Source organism: Erythrolamprus reginae, chromosome 1 (genome assembly GCF_031021105.1).
Source record: "Erythrolamprus reginae isolate rEryReg1 chromosome 1, rEryReg1.hap1, whole genome shotgun sequence".
In the NCBI taxonomy this organism is placed as follows: domain Eukaryota; kingdom Metazoa; phylum Chordata; class Lepidosauria; order Squamata; family Dipsadidae; genus Erythrolamprus; species Erythrolamprus reginae.
In genome coordinates, this window is record NC_091950.1 from 321,695,030 (window position 1) to 321,721,257 (window position 26,228).

At 40.3% G+C, this 26,228-nt stretch overlaps 1 protein-coding gene across 2 annotated transcripts in view; it reads left to right on the forward strand.

Moving 5' to 3' along the window:
* The window catches only part of MTHFD1L (methylenetetrahydrofolate dehydrogenase (NADP+ dependent) 1 like), a 177,777-nt gene that overhangs the window by 17,687 nt on the left and 133,862 nt on the right, over positions 1 to 26,228 (forward strand). For both annotated transcript variants that reach the window (XM_070733706.1, XM_070733708.1), the window contains exon 8: positions 20,067 to 20,178. In XM_070733706.1, the coding sequence (XP_070589807.1) occupies positions 20,067 to 20,178 (112 nt within the window). The remainder of the gene's footprint in view (positions 1 to 20,066; positions 20,179 to 26,228) is intronic.

A 26,228-nucleotide genomic window follows, 5' to 3' on the forward strand; every position in this document is an offset into this window, starting at 1 on the left:
GTTTAAAGCATCTTAGTTCTAAACTTTCTAGGCCCAGGTTTCAAAGTCTAGTCTCATAGGGTATTCTATTTCGAGTGGAGGAGTGAAGGGCTCTTCCCCTGCCCCATCTGCCATCCCCAAATTGTGCCCGAACATCTTACCAGAGACTGGCAGCTCGCTGCTTCTCTTTCTCAGCTGATCTTTGCAGGGAAACTTCTTAAAATGTAAAGAAAAAGTGTGAGTAATTAACAACTTCTCACATTCACGAGAAATTTTTCTTTATATTGCAAGGAGCTTCCCTGCAATGACTGGCCAAGAAAGAGAAGTGGTGAACCTGCTAGACGCTGGTGAGATGTTCGGGCACGATTTGGGGGAGATGGATGGGGAGGGGTGGGCCACAAGATGCACATCTTACCAGCGTCTGGCTTTGCTCCACCACTACTCTCTCTCTCAGCGGGTCTCTGCAGGGAAACTCCAATGTAAAAAAACCTTCTGAATGAGCTGCTGCCGCCTGGGAAAATGAAGTACAGTAGTCCCTCGCTATACCGCGCTTCACCTACTGCGGCTTCACTTCATCGCGGGTTTCTGAGGAAGTCGATTGGCAGATTTAAACAGCCCGCCGAACTCGATCGGCAGGTTTTTAAAAAAAAAATATATATCTAAAATTGTAAATACTGTATTTAAATACTGTATCTAAAATGAATACTGTGTGGGAAGGGTTTATAAACACTTAAAACAATGAAAACTTACCAAACAATTACAATATAAATACTTAAATAAGTACTTTCAGTCGATAAATTCCCCATCGCAGATTTCACCTATCGCGGCCAGGTCTGGAACGTAACACCAGCGATAGGTGAGGGACTACTGTAAATGATGGACTTTCTGGCAGTGCCTCTTCTCTCTCTTCTCCTGAATGGCAGCCGTGTGTCCAGAGATCGGCAGGCCAGATTCAGTAAGCCAGGTGCATCGCTGCAACTCAGAAGAAGAGAGAGAGGAGGTGCTACGAGAGAGCCCGTTTCTCATGTTGTTCTCTTCCTGGGTGGCAGCAGTGCGTTCAACTCTCTGAATCTGGCCTGCCAATCTCTGCTAGCAAGAGAGAGTGCCTCTTGGGGAGCAGTGGGGCAGCAGAGAAATGAGATCCTTGGAGCGAGATGGGGCTCCCCTAGCCGTCTCTTCTTCTCCACTCACCGGGCATGGCAGAAACTGGAAGTCAGCTCCCCGAATCTGATCTGATGATTTCAATCGGCATGGGGAAGAAGCCGCCTCTTTTGTTTCCCCGAGCCTCACAGGGCCTCCTCTCTCTTCTTCTCCTGACTGGCAGCTGTGAGTCCGGAGATCTGCAGGCCAGATTTTGGGAGCTGAACGTGCTGCAGCCACCTGGGAGGAGAAGAACATGAGAAATGGTCTCTCTCTTCTCCTGAGTGGCAACAGGGTGTCCCACTCACCAAATCTGACATGCTGATCACGGGCAGCAGTGGATCTGACCCAATCCTCACAATGTTGTGGGCAAGAACCGGCCACGCTGATCCCGCTTCGTGGCTACACCCCCAAAATAATAAGACACACCCTGATTATTTATTTATTTGTTTATTTGTTTGTTTATTTATTTATCTATTTATCTATTGTTTGTTTATTTGTTTGTTTATTTGTTTGTTTGTTTATTTATCTATTTATCTATTTATTTATCTATCTATCTATCCAGCTATCTATCTATCTATCTATCTATCTATCTATCTATCTATCTATCTATCTATCTATCTATCTAATTTCTATGCCGCCCCTCTCCGTAGACTCGGGGCGGCTCACAACAGCAATAGAACAATGCATAACAAATCTAATAATTTAAAAACATTTTAAAACCCCCATTATTAATCAGACATACATACAAACATAATGCCAAGGTTATATTTCAGGGGTCTAAAAAAATATAAGACAGGGTCTTAGTTTCAGCGAAACACTGTATTAAATTATTGTGTACAAATAAATGTAGCATCTTCTTTCTTGGATGTAGCATTTTCAAAGTGAGAGCCAGACCAGACTGCTGTCTTTGCTCTCATTTTAGCTAGGAAGGCAAGTGGGGTGCATATAAGTTATAAAAAAAGCCTTTTACATTAAAATACATGGTGTTTTTTTAATCCTGTCAATAATGTAACCAAACTAAAATTATTGATGCTAGACATTCCCGTCTTCTCAGACTTTTTAGAGATGCCCCAAACTCTGTAATCTATAAAATTTAATTTAACTGTTCCATAAAATGTTTTATGTTGCAGTTTACATCCACATCCACAGTGCTATTGGCCAAAGTAATGTAATGCAAAACATAGAAAAGGAAAAAGTAGCATTTCAATGGAATTAAAGGCATAAGAAAAAAAGGAATCACAACAAAAGCATCCTTTCTTCCATGACGCCCATGCATTGCTTGATAGATTGCCTTTTGGATTTTTTTCAGTTTTTATTTCTCTTTTTAAGGGACTCATCAGCTCCAATCAAATATAATTTTCTTAATTTTCCTCTTGATCTCATTGTATATATTTAAATTGTGCATTTGTTTTGTAATTACATCCTGATTCATTGTCTTGATAAGATCAAAAACCCTTCAGCGTGCTTTGTTTGTCCTGGTCAGTGACTTTTGTATTCAATCCACATTCATTCTTGATTTTAGAAACATAGAAGATTGATGGCAGAAAAAGACCTCATGGTCCATCTAGTCTGCCCTTATACTATTTCCTGTATTTTATCTTAGGATGGATATATGTTTACCCCAGGCATGTGTAAATTCAGTTACTGTGGATTTATTCCAAGCATCTACTACTCTTTCAGTAAAATTATATTTTCTGTCTTTTTCTAAGCATGCCTGCTTCTTTAAATAACCCACTTTCATTTCACATACCAAAAGGAAGAAACTCACTCTTGCACACACGACATTTAGTTCCACTTTCACTAGCATTCAATCAGTGCACATACCACTAGGTTTCAAAAGATATCCACACATATTGCATTAAACTTTCTCTACCCTTTCCCGCATCATTAGATTCTACCAAAGTATATTGATTCATGTATGTACTCTATTTTCCAACCTTCTGTGTACATCTTGCTGTATACAGGCAGTTCTCTTTTAGCAACCAAATCTGCCACTGGCAACTTCATCACTAAGCAGAGCAGTTGCTAAATGGGAAATCATGTGACCAGAACTCGGGTTTTCTTTCCCACATTCCCAGCTCATCCCTTGGGCACTGTGGTAACCAGCTTAAACTGACAAGATTAATCCATTTCATGCCTGCCTGGATAATGAACAAGAAGGGAATTAATCTTTCTATTTACATTCATTGGAGAGGAAGGGATTACAAGAGAGTAAGCAAGCAATAGAGAATATACATCACGAGCACTACTTTGGGTCTAGCAGCCATGAACACACTGAACAAACAGCCTGGTATATTCCCCATTGTGTACATCCTTGCTTTCCTCTCTATTCCATGTTCAGCCATTCATAAAGCATTTCTTTTATTTCCCTTGCTTCTTTCATAAACTGCTTATCTGATAGTCAGCACCCAACCTTCAATTCCATATTTACACCAGTTGTCTTCACATGCTTTTTGTATATCAACAACAAAAAATTATTTCTTTTATTCAAACATTCGCTTTTCTTAACCTTTTCAGGGAATCCAAACAAACATAGAAACATAGAAGAATGACAGCAGAAAAAGACCTCATGGTCCATCTAGTCTGCCCTTATACTATTTCCTGTATTTTATTTTAGGATGGATATATGTTTATCCCAGGCATGTTTAAATTCAGTTACTGTGGATTTACCAACCACCTCTGCTGGAAGTTTGTTCCAAGCATCTACTACTCTTTCAATAAAATAATATTTTCTCACGTTGCTTCTGATCTTTCCCCCAACTAACCTCAAATTGTGTCCCCTTGCTCTTGTGTTCTCTGTCCTATTAAAAACACTTCCCTCCTGAACTTTATTTAGCCCTTTAACATATTTAAATGTTTCAATCATGTCCCCCTTTTCCCTTCTGTCCTCCAGACTATACAGATTGAGTTCATTAAGTCTTTCCTGATAAGTTTTATGCTTAAGACCTTCCACCATTTTTGCAGCCCGTCTTTGGACCCATTCAATTTTATCAATATCTTTTTGTAGGTGAGGTCTCCAGAACTGAACACAGTATTCCAACTGTGGTCTCACCAGCACTCTATACAGCGGGATCACAATCTCCCTCTTCCTGCTTGTTATACCTCTAGCTATGCAGCCAAGCATTCTACTTGCTTTCCCTGCCGCCTGACCGATGAATACTGACTCTGGCTTTATTGTAAAATTAAAATTGTAACTTTACTCTTCCAAAACAAGGGAGAGTATTTTCTGAGATGCTTTTTCAACTCCTCATTCCGACTCAAGTTTCATTTTTGAGACCAGAGTCTGATTACTGTTACCCCTACTGAGGAGCAAAATCTGATCTCTTTCCTACTTACATAGTATAGGCTGCATGGTACTTGCCTACTTTTGTTCATTGTCATTGTCATATTCTATCGATCAAACATTTGAAACACCTTCCCAGAGACACTAAATGAATCCCCTTGTTGTTGATAATGATATAAATGTTTAATTCATTGGCACTTGAAGTGTCAGTGCTGATGAAGTCAAGGAAAGCTTTGTCATCCTTGGCTTTTTTTAACGTTTTGGCTCCAGCAATTGATTCGAGGAGACTGACTGCAAATTTTGGCATCCTGTAATGCAAAATAAGCATTGCAATTTCTCAGTCAGAATTCAGCATCCAGTAATTCCACAGATTTCCAGAAGGTGGCAGCCAAGTCAAATAAGGTGGTTGATTCTTTTCCTGTTTGGAGTTCATAATTAGAACTATAGAATATGTTTTCCCTAAGCGGAACAGTTGTGATGCTAAGATATGTCTCCATTGGAAAGATTCTGTTTTTACAGCTGCTGATGTTACTGTATCATTTTGTTCATGAAAATTCAGAAAAGGCACAATTGTTGTCCCCAATATAGAAACAGACTCCTTAAATTTCATTTCTTAATTACTGGTTTAGCAGTGGAAATTGCTAAACAAGTAGTTAAGTTAGTTTTGTCCCATTTTATGACCTCTCTTGCCATAGTTGTTAAATGAATCACTGCAGTTGTTAAGTTAGTAACATGGTCCTTAAATGAATCTGACTTTTCCCTTGATTTTGCTTGTCAGAAGGCCTCAAAAGGTGATCACCTTACTCTGGAACCCTGCAACCATCATAAATATGAGTCACTTGCCAAATGTATGAATTTTGAACACATGAATGTAGAAACAGAGACATGGTTTTTTGAGCAAAGTTTGTCCTAATTAGAAAGAAATCTCTCCCTGAGCAGAACTGTCTCTTCCTGGACTTGCATTTATTTTTTTATAACAAATTTCTTGTGTATACAAATATAAAAGATTAACTTTTACTAATTTAGTTACAATGCTAAATGGTTAATGGAGGACAGATATTATACAGACAAATCATATCAAGGCGTGATTGCTAACTAAACATAAGAGTGTGATTAACTTTTATACTTTAGACAGAAGACTTTTAATTAATTTAGATAAACAGAAAGCTAAGTAAATAATCATTTCCTTAAACAGATTAAATAAGTAGATTTGCTTAGTCATATCAGCCAGACAGGCATTCCACATTCTTGGCAAATATTGATAATAAACCTACACATGACTATGGGGATGTCACAACAGTTGTAAATGTAAAAAGCGATTGTCACTTTTTCCAATACTGTTGTAATTTCAAGCAGTCACTAAACCAGTGTTCCTCAACCTTGACAGTTTGAAGATGTGTGGACTTCATCTCCCAGATGTGTGGACTTCAACTCCCAGAATTCCCCAGCCAGCAATGCTGGCTGGGGAATTCTGGGAGTTGAAGTCCATACATCTTCAAACCGTCAAGGTTGAGAAACACTGCACTAAACAAATGGTTTTTAGAAACACCTGTATATACATAGATATTTTAACATGTATAAAATGGTGATTCAATTAATATAAATTAAATTTTGCTCATATAGGTTCATATTGCCCAGTGTTTCCACTGGGTTTATAGTCAGTTTAAAAGCTGAAAGTTTTTTTAAAAAAATCTGCAATCCAGGATTTTAAATGCAGCAAAGCAAAACTATCGTATTGGCTCTGTTCCAAACTTGAGAAATTAAATTTATTTACAAAAGATATATTGATAAGCTTTTTGCTTTGCAAGATCATATCAATAATAGTTTTAATATCAGCCCAAAATGAGAGTAATGGCAAAACAAGTCTAAATTATATCTGATAAAATGTGAATAGCATTTTTATGAGTCATGTGTTTAAATGTAGCAGAGGTGGAGGTTGCTTCCCACAGTAGGCTTCTGACTCTGGGAAAAGGCAGAAAAAAAATCCAGGTATTTGGATAAAAACATGATGTTAAAGAAACTGCAGGTAATTGTTACGGGGTTTACTTGCAGTGGGCATTGGCATACCTTCCTGTAATGGTCCTTTATATTATATTATATCAACTGTAGCCGCCCCCAGTCTATGGAGAGGGGCGGCATACAAATCTAATAAATAATAATAATAATAATAATAATAATAATAATAATAATAATAATAATAATGAAACAATCTATCACATACTCAGCTGCTGCAAAAAGATCGCACAGACTGACTACAAGCATAGACATGATGCTGTGGCACAGATGATCCATTAGAACTTGTGCCGGAACTACCATTTACTAGTGTCAAAGAACTGGTGGGATCATAAGCCCGAAAAAGTGATCGAAAATGAGCAAGCAAAACTACTGTGGGACTTCCGACTTCAGACTGACCGAATTCTGAAGCATAACACACCAGACATTGTGATCGTGGAGAAAAAGAAAGTATGGATTATGGACATCACAATCCCTGGAGACAGCAGAATTGAGGAGAAGCAGCTAGATAAATTAGTGAAATATGAAGATCTAAAAATCGAGCTGCAACGACTCTGGCATAAGCCAGTGAAAGTGGTCCCAGTGGTACTTGGCACGCTGGGCGCAGTACCAACGGATCTCAGCGGACATTTGAAAACCATCGGAATTGACAAAATCTCCATCTGTCAATTGCAAAAGGCCGCTTTACTGGGATTGGCAAACATAATTCGCCGCTACATCATGTAGTCGTAGGTGCTTGGGAAGCGCCCGACTGGTGATGAAATACAAAATCCAGCATAGTGATCTCGTTTGCTGTGTTGTATTGACATAATAATAATAATAATAATAATAATAATAATAATAACAACAACAACAACCCTTAGTGGTTGAAATAAAGTAATAGCGCTTAGCAATAGCACTTAGATTTGTATACCACTTCATAATGTTTTGTAGCCCTCTCTAAGCGGTTTACAAAGTCAGCATATTGCCACCAAAAATCTGGATCCTCATTTTACCCACCTTGGAAGGATGAAAGGCTGAGTCAACCTTGAGCCTGATGAGATTCGATCTCCCAAGGTGCTGGCAGCTAGTGATTAGCAGAAGTAGCCTGCAATATTGCACTCTAACCACTGTGCCACCGCAGCTCAGTAATTCTCATTAATTAAAGATATTTCCATCTCCACATGCATTCATATGAATATTGTCAGTTTTTAGGATAACCCTGGAAAAATAGTGGTAGGCCTGTGATCTACCAATTAAATTAGAAGCTTTGTCCCTTAAAATTACAAATTAAGCGTTCTCCCTTAAAAGGACTGTCTTTTATAACCTAGGTCACCAACTGGCGGTCTGCGGAGCACTAGTGGTCCATGAAAAAATGTTGGTAGTCCGCAGAGAAATCTTTGCATTTCTCTCAAGGAGCCCAGCCAGTTTCCCATGCTGCTCACATTTCAGCACTTTGACTCCCAGGGACAGGATGGGGTCCTTCAGGCAGTTAAATTAGCAGCCTATTAACAGAGCCACAGTCCTCAGCGTTGTTGTCCATTATGGACAGTAGATCGGTCCCCTGCAAACTGGCGTCTCGAGCACTCGCTGAAGTGACATGGGAAACTTCGGCCGGGCTTTTGGAGAGACGAGAGTTTGCAGGGGGCCAATCTACCATCCATAATGGATAGCAAAGTTGGGATTGACTCCAGCTGTTTCTCTCTGCTGCACGAAGTTTACTGCTCCAAGCCCCAAGCATCGCCTTATCAATTCCCCACAGCAGCCCCCCTTCAGCTGGCAGGCGGAGTCCAGCACTGGCTCTTGTATGCCAAGCCGAACCCTTTGTCTGTTTCAAGCCATCTCCCCACGAAACCTTCATTGCCCCTTGCAAACTTTGCCTCCATGCAGCCTTTTAGATGAGGTGGAAATACTGGATCTTTGGAAGCTGGGGGGCTACAGCTGGGGAGAAAGGGAAGAAGAGCAACAACGGTTCCAGGAGGAGCAGGAATGGGAGGGGGACCCTGCTAGGAAAAATATCTTTGCCCAACTTTTCCGCACAAAGGCTTGTCTCCTGCCTGGCTCTTTCCCCTTCCTTTAACTAATTTAACTAATTTAAATATTTTCTTGGTTTTGCTCTTGAATTTTTCTTTATAAAGCAAAGTTATAAACATAAAAAAGCATTTTAATCTTTATAAAACTCTCTCAGATTGTCCTTTCTTTTCAGATTTGTCTTTTGGTCACAAGAATAAAATCTAATTGTTGCCTGAAAAAATCATTTGAAGGATAATTAGACGCAAAAATTCCTTGATGTCTAGACAGTAGTTAGAGAAACTTAAAAATTAATCAAAATTGAATTCATGTGCTGAAGTTGAGTGCAAATCAAATCATATATTCTTTGACGTTAAAAACAAATTATTATCATGCATTCCAAATCATTCAATGCAGCTTTTTGGCATGCTGGAACAGTGCCATTCTCTTAATATAGCCCATCGCTTCTGGAAAAGACTGCACGAATCTCTCAGTGTTTGAATCACCAAAGGTCCCAGTGAACCATAAGAATATTTTACATAAATTGAGAAAAAATGTGAATAATTGCACCTTGTACGTATTATACTGCAATTACAGTGACATAATTTCTATAACAATACTGTTAGCGGTAAGGGGTGTACATAAGCGCACTAGAGTGCCTTCCATCCCCTGTCCCATAGTCTCTCCTATATCTCGTATTTCTTCTCTACCCTGTTTCCCCGAAAATAAGACGTACCCTGAAAGTAAGGCATGTCAGAGGTTTTGCAAAATTTGCTAATATAAGGCACCCCCCGAAAATAAGGCGTAGTCAAGTTTACATACGGTACGGTGGAAAAACATATGGTACCATTCAAAGCTGTTCATAGTGGTACCGTAATAATGTGGCATCCCCTGCTGGCCCCTTCCATTGCTTTGTACCGTCCAGTACAGCAGACACAGTCTGCTGCTGTCTCACCGCCATTACCTTCTCCACTACAGTGCGTAGACTGTAGTTCCTCTGGTGGCCGGAAGCTGCAATAGCGGGAGTATACTGTTGTACCATATAAGTGCCGTTGTTTGTGTGTGTGGGTGCCATACTGACAGGTACCGTACCGTAATCAGTGTACCGTACGGTACACTTTCTTTGGGGGTGTCAGCTTTTCTGCCTGTGAATTTATCTTATTTGAGAAATATAAGGCACCCCCCGAAAATAAGACACAGCACAACTTTTGGAGCAAAAATTAATATAAGACAGTGTCTTATTTTCGGGGAAACACAGTACTATATCCTCTATAACCTTCATTGTGTATTATTGTGTATTGGACAAAATAAATAAATAAAAATAAAAACAGTATCTAAATTGGTTACACATCATGAAAAAATTTCATATTGTCCTTTAATGTGCTTGAGTTCAACACTTGTAGGTAAAAAGAAGCGCATAACCACGGAAAAGGGAAACATCCACGTTCTCAGAGTGCTAACAGTCTCTTCACAAATCAGGTTACAGTTTATGTATCGCCATAAAGAGCCTTTGATCTTAATCCCCTTACAATTCTCTTGATTGTAAGCAAAACTCTATTAATGTTAAAAATGTCAAGCTCTACATTTGTGTTGGCATGGTGAGGGACTTGTCTAGAGACCTTGCCTATAGAGATGAATAATCAACAAAGACAATTTCTGTTACTTCCGTAAAATAAAACATTTTTTGAAAACATAAATTTAAATAAAGTTGTTTAGTAAGTATCCATCTCGGTATTTATTTATTTATGTTTGAAACTCACTTTTCAGGGATAGGATTTACTAATATGAAAAATAGTGTAAGGAAAAAAGTAATCTCTCCCTGTATTCCACTGTTATGGAGAAATTTGGAGATGCCTTAGTTCACATTAAGAGTGGTGCAGTGGCTCAGCGGTTGAGATATTGAGCTTGTCGGCTGGAAAGCCGGCAGCCCAAGTTCAAGACCCAAATGCCACACGATGGGGTGAGTTCCTGTTTTTTCCATAGCCCCTGTTCACCTAGCAGTTCAGAAGCATGGAAATGGGTATAGGTACCATTTCAGTGGGAAGGTAACATGCTTAAGAGACTTAATGAACTCTATTTAGTCTGGAGGACAGAAGAGAAAGGGAGGACATGATCGAAACATTTAAATATGTTAAAGGGTTAAATATGTTTCAGGAGGGAAGTGTTTTTAATAGGAAAGTGAATACAAGAACAAGGGGGCACAATCTGAGGTTAGTTGGGGAAAAGATCAGAAGCAACGTGAGAAAATATTATTTTACTGAAAGAGTAGTAGATGCTTGGACCAAACTTCCAGCAGACGTGGTTTGGTAAATCCACAGTAACTGAATTTAAAAATGCCTGGAATAAACATACAGGGCTACCTCTACCTAAGAACGTCTTTATTTAAGAACCTTTCTAGATAAGAACTGGGTGTTCAAGATTTTTTTGCCTCTTCTTAAGGACGATTTTCTACTTAAGAGCCCAAGCCCGGAAAAATTTCCCAGAAAATTTGAGAGCGGCCAGTTTCCTGCCATTCCCCCTTTCATCCCACCCATCTTGGGCTTTTCTGGGCTGCCAGAGGAGCCTTTCAGTGGCGCTTAAGGAGGCTTTGGCAGTCCAGTGCGAACGGAGTGTTTTCCTTTCTCTGGACTCTTGGAGAGGGAATAAACCTCTGCCAGCAGCCAGAGAAAAGAAATGCTCCCTTCGCTATGGGCAAGTCTTTCACTCTGGCGCAGTGTATGGGAGGCACATGCTCCTCCTTGCTGCCTCAGAGTCCCTCTGTTTTTTAAAGCCTTAAAGTTTTGGATTTTTAAAATTCCTCTCAACTCACCTTCTTCCTTCAGCAGCGACTCTCCTCCTCCTCCTCTTCTTCCTCCTCCTCCCACCCAAATTCTGAGCTTTTATTTCTTTCCTAATGGGTTTATTTATTTATTTATTTATTATTTATTATTTAGATTTGTATGCCGCCCCTCTCCGCGAACTCGGGGCGGCTCACAACAAAAATATAAACAATCGTACAAATCCAAATAGATTCAATAAATTTAAGTATTTAAAATAGTTTTAAAAAGAACCCCACTATATTAACAAGCACACACACAAACATACCATACATAAATTGTACGTGGCCGGGGGAGGTGTTTCAGTTCCCCCATGCCTGATGACAAAGGTGGGTTTTAAGAACTTTACGGAAGGCAGGGAGAGTAGGAGCAGTTCTAATCTCCGGGGGGAGTTGGTTCCAGAGAGCCGGGGCCGCCACAGAGAAAGCTCTTCCCCTGGGACCCGCCAACCGACATTGTTTAGTTGACGGGACCCGGAGAAGGCCCACTCTGTGGGACCTAATCGGTCGCTGGGATTCGTGCGGCAGAAGGAGGTCTCGGAGATATTCTGGTCCAATGCCATGAAGGGCTTTAAAGGTCATAACCAACACTTTGAATTGTGACCGGAAATTGATCGGCAGCCAATGCAGACTGCGGAGTGATGGTGAAACATGGGCATACCTAGGTAAGCCCATGACTGCTCTCGCAGCTGCATTCTGCACGATCTGAAGTTTCCGAACACTTTTCAAAGGTAGCCCCATGTAGAGAGCGTTACAGTAGTCGAATCTCGAGGTGATGAGGGCGTGAGTGACTGTGAGCAATGAATCCCGGTCCAGATAGGGCCGCAACTGGTGCACCAGGCGAACCTGGGCAAACTCCCCCCTCCCACAGCTGAGAGATGGTTTTCTAATGTGAGCTGTGGATCGAGGAGGACGCCCAAGTTGCGGACCCTCTCTGAGGGGGGTCAATAATTTCCCCCCCCCAGGGTAATGGATGGACAGATGGAATTGTCCTTGGGAGGCAAAACCCACAGCCACTCCGTCTTATCCGGGTTGAGCTTGAGTCTGTTGACACCCATCCAGGTCCCAACAGCCTCCAGGCACCGGCACATCACTTCCACCGCTTCGTTGACTGGGCATGGGGTGGAGATGTAAAGCTGGGTATCATCGGCATATTGATGATACCTCACCCCATGTCCTTGGATGATCTCACCCAGCGGTTTCATGTAGATGTTAAGTAGCAAGGGGGAGAGGACCGACCCCTGAGGCACCCCACAAGGGAGGGACCTCGGAGCCGACCTCTGACCCCCCACTAACACCGACTGCGACCGGCCAGAGAGGTAGGAGGAGAACCACTGAAGAACAGTGCCTCCCACCCCCAGCCCCTCCAACCGGTGCAGAAGGATACCATGGTCGATGGTATCGAAAGCCGCTGAGAGATCGAGGAGCACCAGGACAGAGGATAAACCCCTGTCCCGGGCCCGCCAGAGATCATCCATCAACGCGACCAAAGCGGTTTCCGTGCTGTAACCGGGCCTGAAACCCGACTGCTGGGGACCTAGATGCATTATTTACATGCATTATTTGCTTTTACATTGATTCATATGGGAAAAATTGCTTCTACTTACAAATTTTTCTACTTAAGAACCTGGTCACAGAACAAATTAAGTTCTTAAGTAGAGGTACCGCTCTATATCCATCCTAAGATAAAATACAGGAAATAGTATAAGGGCAGAGTAGATGGACAATGAGGTCTTTTTCTGCCATCAATCTTCTATGTTTCTATGCTGGCCACATGACCATGGAAATGAACAGTACTGGCTCAATGGCCTTGAAACAGAGATGAGCACCACCCCCTATAGTCAGCAACAACTAGCAGAGAAAAATCCACAGGGACTCCTTTATCTTACCTTTGGCCACATTAAAGAAAAAATAAAACTGTGGTGAAATACTATTGCAAATCCTGCCTAGTGGTGAATTTTGGTTTTGAGATTCATACCTGAAATCTAGATTTCTTTTAATTTTTATGTACATATCTCTTTAATGTAAAGATCAACATTTGTCTTCAAATATAGTCAACCCTTCCAATCTAGTAATCTTCAGATATACAGTGGTACCTTTACTTAAGAACTTAATTCGTTCCGTGACCAGGTTCTTAAGTAGAAAAGTTTGTAAGTACAGTAGAAGCAATTTTTCCCATAGGAATCAATGTAAAAGCAAATAATGCATGTGAACCCATTAGGAAAGAAATAAAAGCTTGGAATTTGGGTGGGAGGAGGAGAAGGAAGTAGAGGAGGAGGAGGATAGTCGCTTCCGAAGGAAGAAGGTGAGGTGGGGGGAATAAAAAAAAATCCAAAACTTTTAAGGCTTAAAAAAAAATAGGGAGTCTGAGGTGGCGAGGAGAAGTACGCACCTCCCATACACCCGGGGTGAGGCTGCCTCCCATACACTGCGCCAAAGAGAGAAACCCAGGCAGGCGAGAGGGGGGGACCTCCCGCTCCTTTGACCGAAAGGCAGTTGCTGCTGATGCTGCCACCTGCTTCCTTTTCCTTCCCATGCTGAAGGGCTCCCCTCTCCTTTCGCTCATTTTCCTTCATTGTGGTGACTCCTCGGTTTGGCTGAAGCCAAGTTGATTCGGCTGGGACGAAGTGCCCCCTTTTGCCTTTCCACGCCCAGACACTCTGGGAGGCAACCTCGCGCCAGGTGTATGAGGGAGTGACCACAGCAAGGTGGTTAATTCCCTCACCAAGCACCCAGATAAAGGAAAACTCTCCGTTCGCTCTGGGCTGAGCGTTTCTTTTCTCTGGGCACTGGCAGAGATTTATTCCCTCTCCAAGCGCCCAGAGAAAGGAAAATGTTTTGTTCACTCTGGACTGCCAAAGCCTCCCTAAGCACCACCAAAAGGCTCCCTGGCAGCCCAGAAAAGCCCGATATTTGCCAGGATTAAAGGGGGGATGGTAGGAAACTGGCCGGGCCTTCGTGCCTCTCTCAAATTTCCTGGGAAATTTTTCCAGGCTCCGGTTGTTAAGTAGAAAATGGTTCTTAAGAAGAGGCAATTTTTTTTTGAACACCCGGTTCTTATCTAGAAAAGGTCTTAAGTAATTATAATAATAATAATAATTTATTGGATTTTTATGCCGCCCCTCTCCGTAGACTCGAGGCGGCTAACAACAATGATAAAACAACATGTAACAATCCAATAATTAAAAAAACAACTAAAAATCCTTATTATAAAACCAAACATACACACAAACATACCATGCATAACTTGTAATGGCCTAGGGGGAAGGAATATCTCAACTCCCCCATGCCTGGCGGTATAAGTGAGTCTTGAGTAGTTTACGAAAGACAGGGAGGGTGGGGGGAGTTGGTTCCAGAGGGCTGGAGCCGCCACAGAGAAGACTCTTCCCCTGGGGCCCGCCAAACGGGTTCTTAAGTAGATGTACCACTGTATAGAGACTGCAAGTCCCAGAATCCCCAGTCAACAGTGCCTTCACACCTGGAGGATATCTGGTGGAAGAGGCTCACGAATCATAATTCTCAAATCAGCTTCATATCATCCCATGTCAGCCAATTGATGTGGAACTGAATAAGGACTTGGACAGCAGGGACAGGCACATTGTACCTCTCAATATGATAAGAACAAGAGTAAGCATTTCTTGATGACTCAGGGAATTAGGAGGCAGCAATAACTGGGTGTCTTTCTCATTGACACAAAGCCATTGTTGGATATCTCATTATAATAATGTTCCCAGTTTTGAAACAAGCATTCTTGTCCTGTTACGAATAGAGGAAACACCTGTGTATGATATGCAAACATGGAAAAAAGTTATTATTCATTGAGTTGAAAAATATAGATCTATTGATTGATTGTACTTTTATATCTCCAGACTCCATAAAGATTCCAGGTGGATCACTACCTAAAACAGAAAGAAAATAAAATCACAATAAATTAATCAAGTGATGTTATAATACAAATACGTACAGTGCTGTCAGCTCACTCCCCTCTGGAAATGTTTGGTTTTCAGTAGTTTCTAGGCCACAATGAGGTCGTGGCCTTATTTCAAGAGGGAAGCCATTCCATAATATGGGACCACAACTCAGAAACACTGATTGGCATCTCTTTCCCCTTTTGCCATTTAAAAGAGATTGATATTAAAAAAAGACATTGACAGATAACTGCACTGAAATGTTAAATGCCAAGTTTTATAGGGTTTTATAGGTTTAAACTTCAACATTGAACTGTATTGGGAATCTATCAGTTATCAGGGTAGCAGCTATGGTATGTGACTATATTGATCCTGATTTGCTAATACAGTATTTGAACTGTGGTATTTGGAGAAATTGCTATTTCCCCATAGTTTCAAAAACAGCCCTGGCCATAGCCTTTACTTCGATTAAACAATGCCATCTGGCGAGACCCAGGGGAAGAGCCTTCTCTGTGGCGGCTCTGACCCTCTGGAATCAGCTCCCCCCAGAGATTAGAACTGCCCCCACCCTCCCTGCCTTTCGTAAACTCCTCAAAACCCATCTCTGTCGTCAAGCTTGGGGGAACTGAGGCTCTTTCCCCTTGCCTATGTATACTCTGTGCATAATATGATTCTATGTATGTTTTATATACTGGGGTTTCTTTTTAGATTTTTATATGTATAATTGTTATTTTAGATTCTAATTATTAGATTTGTCATTATGTACTGTTTTTATCGCTGTTGTGAGCCGCCCCGAGTCTGCGGAGAGGGGCAGCATACAAATCTAATAAATAATAATAATAATAATAATAATAATAATAATAATAATAACAACAACAACAACAACAACAACAGCTGAGAGCACATCTTAAAAATTCCCATTAATTCCTATTGTTTTCAATACCTGATTACTTTATTTCATTAATGGAAGCCTACCATTTATTTGTTTTAGTTGAAAAACATCATATTTTTTTAAAATGTTATTATTCGATCCTGAAGTTTACTTTAAGAAGTTGATGTCAACTATAGAGGAATGTAGTCTTTATGCAGTTCTCAGTAATGTGTCATCTTGATTAGTGGTTTAATAGTGCATGGATGTGTGTTGATTTAACATTTTATGCTCTTTCTGGGAATGGGAGTGTTTAATAGGGAGGGTCTTTAATGATAATGTGCTAGCATAATTCTCACTGAAGTTATGTAATGCCATGAACTAAAGATTCAGAGTTTTTATTGGATTTAATCTTGTCCAGTTTTCTGGAAGAAAATGCTATTAATTTCCATGAGAACGAGCATAGGGAATCGTCCCCCACTCATAAGAATTGATTAAGCGATTGTTTCACATGATTTTTTCCCCCTTCACTCTTTGCAGCATGATCTCATTAATGGATTTTAAAACATTTTACAATGAGTAACTAGTTGTCCTTTGGATGAGTGTTCACACTTCTGTCAGTCTTTTATCACATTTGGTTTCAATTACAGATAGCATGTGTTTTGTGTTGGCTTTACGGACTAATTGGAAACCATATGGTGCCTTTGTAAGGAAATGGGTTTGATTATTTATTTATTTTCATCCTTACGTAGTTTATGGGAAATTCTTTGTAAAGTGAAATGTACACTGTTTTCAAGGTGGGTCAGACATTGAGACAGGTTGCTCTACTCCACTTCTTTGTGTAGTTGGGATAATGTATTTGAAATTCTTGGTGTTCTCTGAGCTCTGTTGTTTGCTCGTAAATGTTCATTATCCACTGAAGAAGTTACCTAGTTTGGTAATGAAATTACCCAACTAGGGTAACTAGGTTGCAAGCCATATTCTTTTCTGTGTCAAGATGCTGTAGTGTATTGTCTCAAGATTAAGTACCTGACAGGCAGGTTGTACAAAAATAGCACAGTGTTATCTATCAGTGTTAGCTATCAGTATTAATATATAAAGAGCAAGTCCTGCCAAACTAATTTTAATTATTTTTGACTGAAGGTCTTATTAGTCTTTTGGAATACTAATGCATCCTAGACAGAACAAGCTGATTAATAAACCCTGGTCGCTCCTTGCATTTAATGAAAAAAAAAGATTTGCTTATTAAATTTCAAATAACCTAAAAATATATTGGAATAACAAAATAACATATAATAGTAAATTTTTGAATGATCCTAATCTCATTCTGAATATCATAGGAAAACAGATCGTAAAATGTGATTGATGCTATTTGCATTATAGCTCTTAAACTTTCAGAAACAAGATAACCCTATAAATTGTTCTGAGGTCAATAACCCATGTCCTTATCACTCACTATCCAGGTCTGCCTTTGCAGATTTTCTATAAGTTGCAGCTGTTTTTAAAGAACAGCAGCTAGGCTTTAGGTGGGACATATCTACCAGTGTAAAAAAGCACAAATTAAATTTGGTGTAGGGGTTGCCTGTAGGTTTCCAAGTCTAATTGAAATACTGGTCATACTTTTAAAGTCCTATCGGGTATAGCCCCATAATATATGATGCAACACTTCATCAGATTTTAGTCTACTCCCCTCGTCATCTACAAAAGTCATATTGACCACCTGAGGTTACACTGGGTACAGACTAGGGGTGAAACGCTACCAGTTCAGCCCAGTTCGATCTTTTTGGTAGCAACGGTGGCCAATGGTGTGGAGAACTGGTAGTGACAGCAGTGCAAGGCTCCACCCACCCACCCAGATGCCACCATTTTTTTGAACCCTCTGTGCATGCACAAAGCATTCTGTGCATGCGCAGAGGGTGATAAAGTATACACACGAGTGTACACTTCTGAACTGGTAGGGAAGGTAAGTAGATTTCACCACTGGTACAGATATGTGACAAGCCATATAATGGTATGTGGAATGACCTTGGCAGACAGGAGGAAGAGCCACAGTCTAGGTGAGACCTGGGCAAGGGGCGGCCCATGGGCTGCATCCGGGCCGCCTGCTGTCTGTAACTGGCCTGCCCGCTATCTGTGAAAAATGTCCCACTTTTTTTAAAGTTCTCCTCTCCCGGGGCTGCAGCAGGAGCCTGAAAATGGTGGTCCAGAGGCAGCCGCGCAGCTCTTCTGCCCCAGGGAGGCTCAGGACATTGACAATAAGGCGAGCGCTAGGCGATGAGATCACTGTGGGTGACGCCCGGAGCCCATTAGAGACGCTTTGGCAGATCTGAGTGAGAGGCCGAAAGAGAAGCAGCAGCGGCAGTGATTGGGGGGCGGGCGGGCGGAGGAAGCGGCAGCGGTGGCAGAGGAACGAAAGGAAGAAGGAGAAGCAGTGGTGGCAGCGGAGGGGGGGGGCAGCAGCAGCCCCGGGCCAGCCAGCTCCCAAAGGGAGGGGCTGCCAGGGAGGCCTCCTCTGTGTAGGTGCACTGCAGGCCCCCTCCCTGATGAAGCCCTCTAAAACCATCCCAATTTCTCATGCGTCCCCATGGCAAAATTAATTGTCCACCCTTGGTCTAGGTGATGCTCATATAAGAAGCAACTGAGCTCATGAAAGGAATGGAAGCATAGCAAACATCTCAGAAGGAACCCTTCCTAGGTTGTTGGACTGTAAAGATAAGGGGAGAGACTTGAAAAATTCTGTTAATATAAGCCTACAATACAAATAGAGTTAATGTTGGTCTTTTCTAAAGTGCCTAGCAAGGCTAGCACTTGCTTATGATAATCTCCACCTTGTGAAACTTACTCTCATCAGAAAATGGTGTAAACTCTGCCTTGCTGACATGTGGAGAGAGTAGCCTTGAAGGACAGGAGGGAAAACTGCTACCAAGGGACCGTCAGATAAGTGGGACTTGAGCCAGGGCCAAGAAAATAAATTGAGAAAACTTACACTGTCAGACAAGCCCTTCCCTAGCTCAGATAAAGATAAAGGAAAGGAGGGAGGGAGCACATTTAGATTTGCATGTTCTGTTACCATAAAGTTTACAATAAAAGTAATGACTGGCCTACGTGGCATTGGTGTATTAGTCTGGTCCATCTTGTAGGACTGAATACATTTCAAACACGAGTTTATTTCAGCAAGACCTTGTCCCCAATTAAAAGACTGAGTGCATCTCTTTTTGATTTTTGCTTAGGAATGTACTGTTAGGCTGCTCCTTTTCTTTCATGCCATTGTATTCGGTCCAGAATCCATTGAGATTGGGGGCAGGTTATCTCGCTTCTGAGATGTTTGCTATGCCCCCACATAAATAAGCAAAACCATGGTTGAAATCTAAGTTTACATTAGGTCTAAGTCGGGGTGGATTGCGGTTACCGGCCACTACCGCATGCACGGAAGCAAAAAAATTGCTGAAAAATTGCATGCATGAGCATTCCCTTACAAGATTTTGCTTCTGCACAGGTGCACAAGGCAAAAAATATGAAAAATGTAAGAAAAAAGATGGCTGCGCCTGAAGAACTGGCATCAGAGCAGTTGCTTGCAGATTGCGCAATCTGGCGGTCACTACCGGTGCGCAGTTGCCTATTGCACCGGTAGCAACCCATCCCTGATCTAAGTTCATATAACTCTAAAATATAATTTAGCAAGGCACCCAGATTTGTCCACTGTGTTTAACAGAAATTTAATTCATTTATAAAAGAAAACCAACATTCAGCAAGGTTCAGATTTAGAAAAACAGCTGACATAGCTATTTGCTCTTATTTCATTTTTCTCCCAAGACTTTTACATAGGTTCAGGAAGTACATAGGATGATTAACTGAAATGTTGCTGTTATGACTCAGTAAAATAAACCAGTTTTCAACCATGGTTTAGGACGTTGCTTAGTTTATACATATACAATACATATATGCATATTAATTTCTCAATTATGTATTTTCTGATTATAGCTGATTAAATATAGTTCAGCACTTTGTCTTTCCATATACTGTATATCCCATAATGCAATCAAGTGTATGTTCTTTTATCCATTTTAGCTTCGTGATGCTGATATGATGGTTGTGGGCAGTACCAAACCTAAAGATATATCAGTGGCTTGGAAAAATCCTGAGATCATTACAGTGGATTGTACACAAGGCACTTTATGGGGTGAGTTTTGTTGGAGATGTATAGTAAATGGGTGCTAAAGCTTAACACTTTCAGGAATCAATTTGTTAATGACAAAAAAGTATGCTCTTACATCATCAAATTTAAAATAAAGGGCATAAAATAAATCGTCCTTTGACTGATACAGAAAAATCCTACGGACGGTCCTAATTTAGCATTACTGTAGTTCAAAAAATGGTTCTTGCCTTTACTTTGTTACTGGCATCCCTGACTAATTATTCTTGCTGGCTGTTGCATAGAGCTATTAGTGCGTATGTTTCTTCTCTCTCTTTTTTCTCTCTCTGTCTGGGCATTAATTGATGTGTTGAACTCTGAGCCTCCAGGTTTAATAGCTGATAGATTTTCCATTTTTCAGTGTCATAATATATAGCCAGTTTGGTATAGTAGCTAAGGCGCTGATCTAGAAATCATAGGGTTGTGAGTTCTAGGCCTCCCATGAAAACCAGCTGTGTGACTTTGGCCAAGTCACTCTCTCCAGATCAGACCACTTCACAGGGTTGTTGTTGTTGTGTGGAAAATAGGAGGGAGGCGTATTAGATATATTTGCTACCTTATATATAAAAAGGGCAGGAAGAAATTGGAATAGTGGGTATAATAATAACAAGCTCTGTCATATATTGTTGAGCAAATGAATGATGGAGAAACTTCATGCAGAGCACAAAGTACCTTTCCATAGAACAGCATACCTTGCAACTGTAAAGGAAGGAGATGCTACAGATAGAGTCTCCTCGTGCCTTCAGACACAGTATTTTTCAGTGGACTCCATTCATACAATCAGCTACCAGAATGCTCCACTCTGTTACTCCTGGCATCAAATCAACTGCTCCAGTTTCCAATCAGGGCGAATTCTGAAATTCAACTACATGTTATCTCTGCACTGATAAAAACAGTTATATGAAGCCAAGTCAAATAATCTGAAGAAGCACACAAGTTTAAGCAAAAGGGAGAAGAGAATCAAATCTGGCCTCTCTTGTTTCTTATTGTTCTGGCTGAGATCCAAGCATGGGTTCACTGTGACAGTCATCGATTTATGGCTAGGGTAGACAAAGTTTTAACTTCCAGCAAAACATTCTCCACTTCTAATCTAAATTGACGTTTTCCAGAAGACTGATCTTGAAGAACAAAGTGTGAACACAATTAAAGCCATTGGATTTTTTTCCCTCCTAATCCATGGCTTCATTATTAAAACTTAAACAAATTGTGATCTACCGATATTTAAGTTGCATTGCAAGTTATACTGAATTTTTAAAAGCAGATGAAGCTAGGATTTCTATTGCTGTGCAGGGTTTTGAATTCAAATATTTAAAAGACATGCTGGGAACATGCAATGGTACTCAAGTAAGCTGGTTGAGGCATTTTTCTGCTTTCTTCTAAATATGAAGCTACGTCATTTTCTTCAATATTAAGTTTGCCAGTATTCAATTAAATTTCATGGCAATAAATTTCACTGAGTCATAACTTCATGTTTCCAAACTTGAAGAGGCCTGGGAATATGCAGCAGAGGGCTGTGGTCAGAAGTGAAATGAAACAGATAAGTATGTTTCTTCTTGCAGATTCCTGGCTTATGGAGGGAGACAGGAAAAAGCTATATACAGTATTTGCATTTATGTAGTTCCACCATTTTATTTATATATATATATATATATATATATATATATATATATATATATATATATATATTCATTCATTCATTCATTCATTCATTCATTCATTTATTCATTTATTTATTAGATTTGTATGCCGCCCCTCTCAGTAGACTCGGGGCGGCTCACAGCAATAATAAAAACAAATACAGTGATACCTTGTCTTACAAACTTAATTGGTTCCGGGATGAGGTTCTTAAGGTGAAAAGTTTGTAAGACGAAACAATGTTTCCCATAGGAATCAATGGAAAAGCGATTAATGCGTGCAAGCCCAAAATTCACTCCTTTTGCCAGCCGAAGCACCCGTTTTTGCGCTGCTGGGATTCACCTGAGGCACTCCTCCATGGGGAATCCCACCTCCGGACTTCTGTGTTTTTGCGATGCTGCAGGGGAATCCCATGAGGGGAATCCCAGCATTGCAAAAACGAGCGCTTCACTGGCAACGGAAGTCTGGAGGTGGGGTTTCCTGCAAAGGGAGCATCAGTGAAATCGCAGCATCACAAAAACACCAAAGTCCTCGAAACCCCACCTCCAGACCTCTGTGTTTTTGTGATGCTGCGATTTCACTGAGGCTCCCATCACTGGGAAACCCCACCTCCGGACTTCCGTTGCCAGCGAAACACCCATTTTTGCGCTGCTGGATTCCCCTGCTGGGATTCCCATGCAGTATCACAAAAACATGGAAGTCCAGAGGTGGGGTTTCCCATGGAGGAGAGCCTCAAGGGAATCCCTGCAGTGCAAAAATGGGTGCTTCGCTGGCAACAGAAGTACAGAGGCAGGGCATCCCAGCAGCGGCGGTGGGTTTGTATGGTGAAAATAGTTTGTAAGAAGAGGCAAAAAAATCTTAAACCTCGGGTTTGTATCTCGAAAAGTTTGTATGATGAGGTATCACTGTATATAGAGATAGATAGATAGATAGATAGATAGATAGATAGATAGATAGATGATAGACAGACAGACAGACAGACAGACAGACAGACAGATATTTTATTTCTATAATTGTACAGTATATACAACTTGAATATCCTGAGACAGAACAAAGAGGACTTCTAGCCACCTCATTGAAGATACTAGTTTATATGATCCATTGTGATTAATTTTGGCTTAATTAAAAAGAGTTATCAGTAGGATAACGCAGGCAAGAAAACTGAGTCGGATACATTCTACAAGTAGCTGGTGCTCTACTTACAACAGTTTGCTTAGTGACCATTTGAAATTACGATGGCACTGAAATGAGTTATGATCATTTTTCACACTTACAACCATTGCCCCATCCTCATAATCATGTGATCAAAATTCAAATGCTTGGCAACCGACTCATATTTATGATGATTACAGTGTCCCAGTAAGCAGTAGTGGATTCTAAAACCTGTTGTGTGTGCACATTATACTTCTGCACATGCGCAGAAGGGTCCCAGGTGGGTGGGCAGACCCTCCTGCCGCTACCGGTTTGCAGAACCAGGCCAAACTGGGAGCAACCCATCTCTGGTCTTAAGGTACGGGTAGTCTTTGACTTATAACCGCAATTGAGCCCAAACTTTCTGTTGAGAACTTTTGAGAAAGTGAGAGAGTTGTTAAGTTACTTTTTGTATCCTTTCATATGATTAGTAATAATAATAATTTATTAGATTTGTATGCCGCCCTTCTCTGAGGACTCGGAGCGGCTCACAACAATAATACAACATGTACAAATCTAATGATAAAAAGCAATTTAAAACCCATTATTATAAAAATAAAACAATCACACAACCTAACAATCCATACATAAAACTGTGGTAGCTGGGGGTATATTAATTAATATTATTTTTGTTACCTTTTGACAAGCAAAATCAATGGGTTAATCAGATTAATTTAACAACCATGTTACTATCTTAACAATTACAATGATTCACTTAAAAAGTGTAGTGAGAAAAGTCACAAAACTCCCTTAAAAACTGTCTCACTTAGCAACAGAAATTTGGGACTCAGTTGTAGTTGTATGTCAAGGAATACCTGTATCTTACACGTTCATTAACGTCTTGTAGTACAAGCAAAATAAATAGGAAAAATAATGAGCACAATTATTTATCTGGCTGTTTTTTGTGCTCTAACAGTATTTTTATACAGTATTTACAAAACATATTTCATTCAAATCAGCTCCATGAGGGTGTTTGCAAGCTGAGAAATGTGAATTTATCCTCCAGCAATTTAGGCATTTATGCCTGGATAAATGAAGCTTGGCCTTGTTATACACATTTAATTCCTGTTGCATGCAACTGAATACGTCTTTGGAGATAGTAGGTTTTATATTAGGCAAAGATGAACTGAACATTGCTTGATATTTTATATTTTCCTTGGTCATAATACAGGTGTACCTGAAAGATGACTAGCTGACTTCATTACAGTTACAAAGCAGTTCCAATACATATATATATGTATACATACATATACATATATATTTCATATGTGTGGCAAGCAAATAGGTCTATGCATCATCTATGTATTTTGCAAATAAACTAGATAGTGCTCAGTTATTGAATTAATACATGGCAAAAAAGAAAGGAAAATATATCTGTGCTATGGCATATATTAAATTATTTCATGACAACACTGTAAATAATTCCTTTATCCAAAACTATTTGTCACTCTGATGAAAGTTGCACTATTTAGCCTTTTTGTAACAGATTGCTTCCAAGGAACACCATAACTTCTTTTTGAAACTTGCTGGAAACAGTTCAACGCAATAACAAACAGGAAGTCATGTTATTGTAATCCAATTGAGTTTGAATCTAATAGATTTGGAGAAGGCTGGGGAGATTATTAGGTTACTCTTTCAAGAAAAAGTCTTGTTGGTAGTGATGAGAATTTGGATGAGGCCCATGGATGAGAGGATTTATTTTCCTTCAGAGACCCTCTAAAAACTTCCAGCTTAATTGTAACTGTTAAGGTGGCATTAGGGAGAAATTGTAAAAGCACAGAAAGTACTCGTATTGCTGGAATGGCATTTAGTGCAGCTGTGCAAAGCATTCAGAAAAAGTGTGTCACACAATATGTCAGTGCAGTCCTTCAGAGCATGTTAACAACGGTTGTACAGTGTTCCCTCGATTTCCACGGGGGATGCGTTCCGAGACTGCCCGCGAAAGTCAAATTTCCGCGAAGTAGAGATGCGGAAGTAAATACACCATTTTTGGCTATGGACAGTATCACAAGCCATCCCTTAACACTTTAAACCCCTAAGTTACCATTTCCCATTCCCTTAACAACCATTTATTCACCATTATTACTGGTACTCACCATTGAATAAGACGTTTAGTGATCCTGATATTTATAAACATAGTTATTTATTAACAATAATTATTTTTTTTTTATTTATTTGCAAAAATTATTAGTTTGGCAATGACATATGACGTCACCAGGTGGGAAAAACCGTGGTATAGGGAAAAAACCGCGAAGTATTTTTTAATTAATATTTTTTTAAAAACCGTGGTATAGGCTATTCGTGAAGTTCGAACCCGCGAAAATCAAGGGAACACTGTACTGTTTCTGGTTTTATTTCTGCTTTCAGTACCAGAAGAAGCAGGTAGAGATAGTCCTTGACTTATTAAACCTGGAATTTCTGTTGTAAATCATTGTAAAGGCATTGTAAATGGATATAAACTGAGGCACCCTCATGACCATATCTGACTTTTTATGTGGTGGTTGTGAAGCAAGCGCCATAATTATCAATAGATGCAAGTGTATTCCTATGGACATTATTAATAGAAACTGACAGAAAAGGTCAGAAACCAGCAAAAAAGTGTCATAAATTGCAGTCACATGATCAGGGGGCTCTACCACCAGCTGTAAAGGTGAGTCAGTTGCTAAGCAACCAGAATGCAATCAGGTGACTGGAGAAAATTCCAGAATTGGACCATAAGTAGCCATTTTTTTTAAAGGGGTGGTGTGGGGTTTCCATCATAACTTTGAATGGTTGCTAAGTCATTAAGTGATGGCTTATATTGGGGGAGTGCTGACAGAAGGCAGAATTTGCTTATAAGTCCACAAGCTTCTCCTGATTCTTCCCAGTCATCTCTCTCTCATTTTTATGTGAGTTTGTCAGCACCTGACGGTTTATTGTTATTGTTAGGTGGCTGGAAAAAAAACTTCTCAGCTAAGTTAATGTGTTCTGTCTGGGTCACTCCGGAAGCTATGACCAACCCAAAAAGATAAGCCAGACACACCGGTTGAATCCAAACACAGTTTTATAATGGTAAAGAGAAAAGAAGCCAACAGAAAATGTCCTTACAGATCAGGAAAACAATGGAACTCCAAATAGATACACAAAGGCAATAGTTCATACAGAAACACAGGATCCTTAATGCCAGATGAGGCTGTTGAGCCAACAGACACACACCTCCCACCAATCTTCAA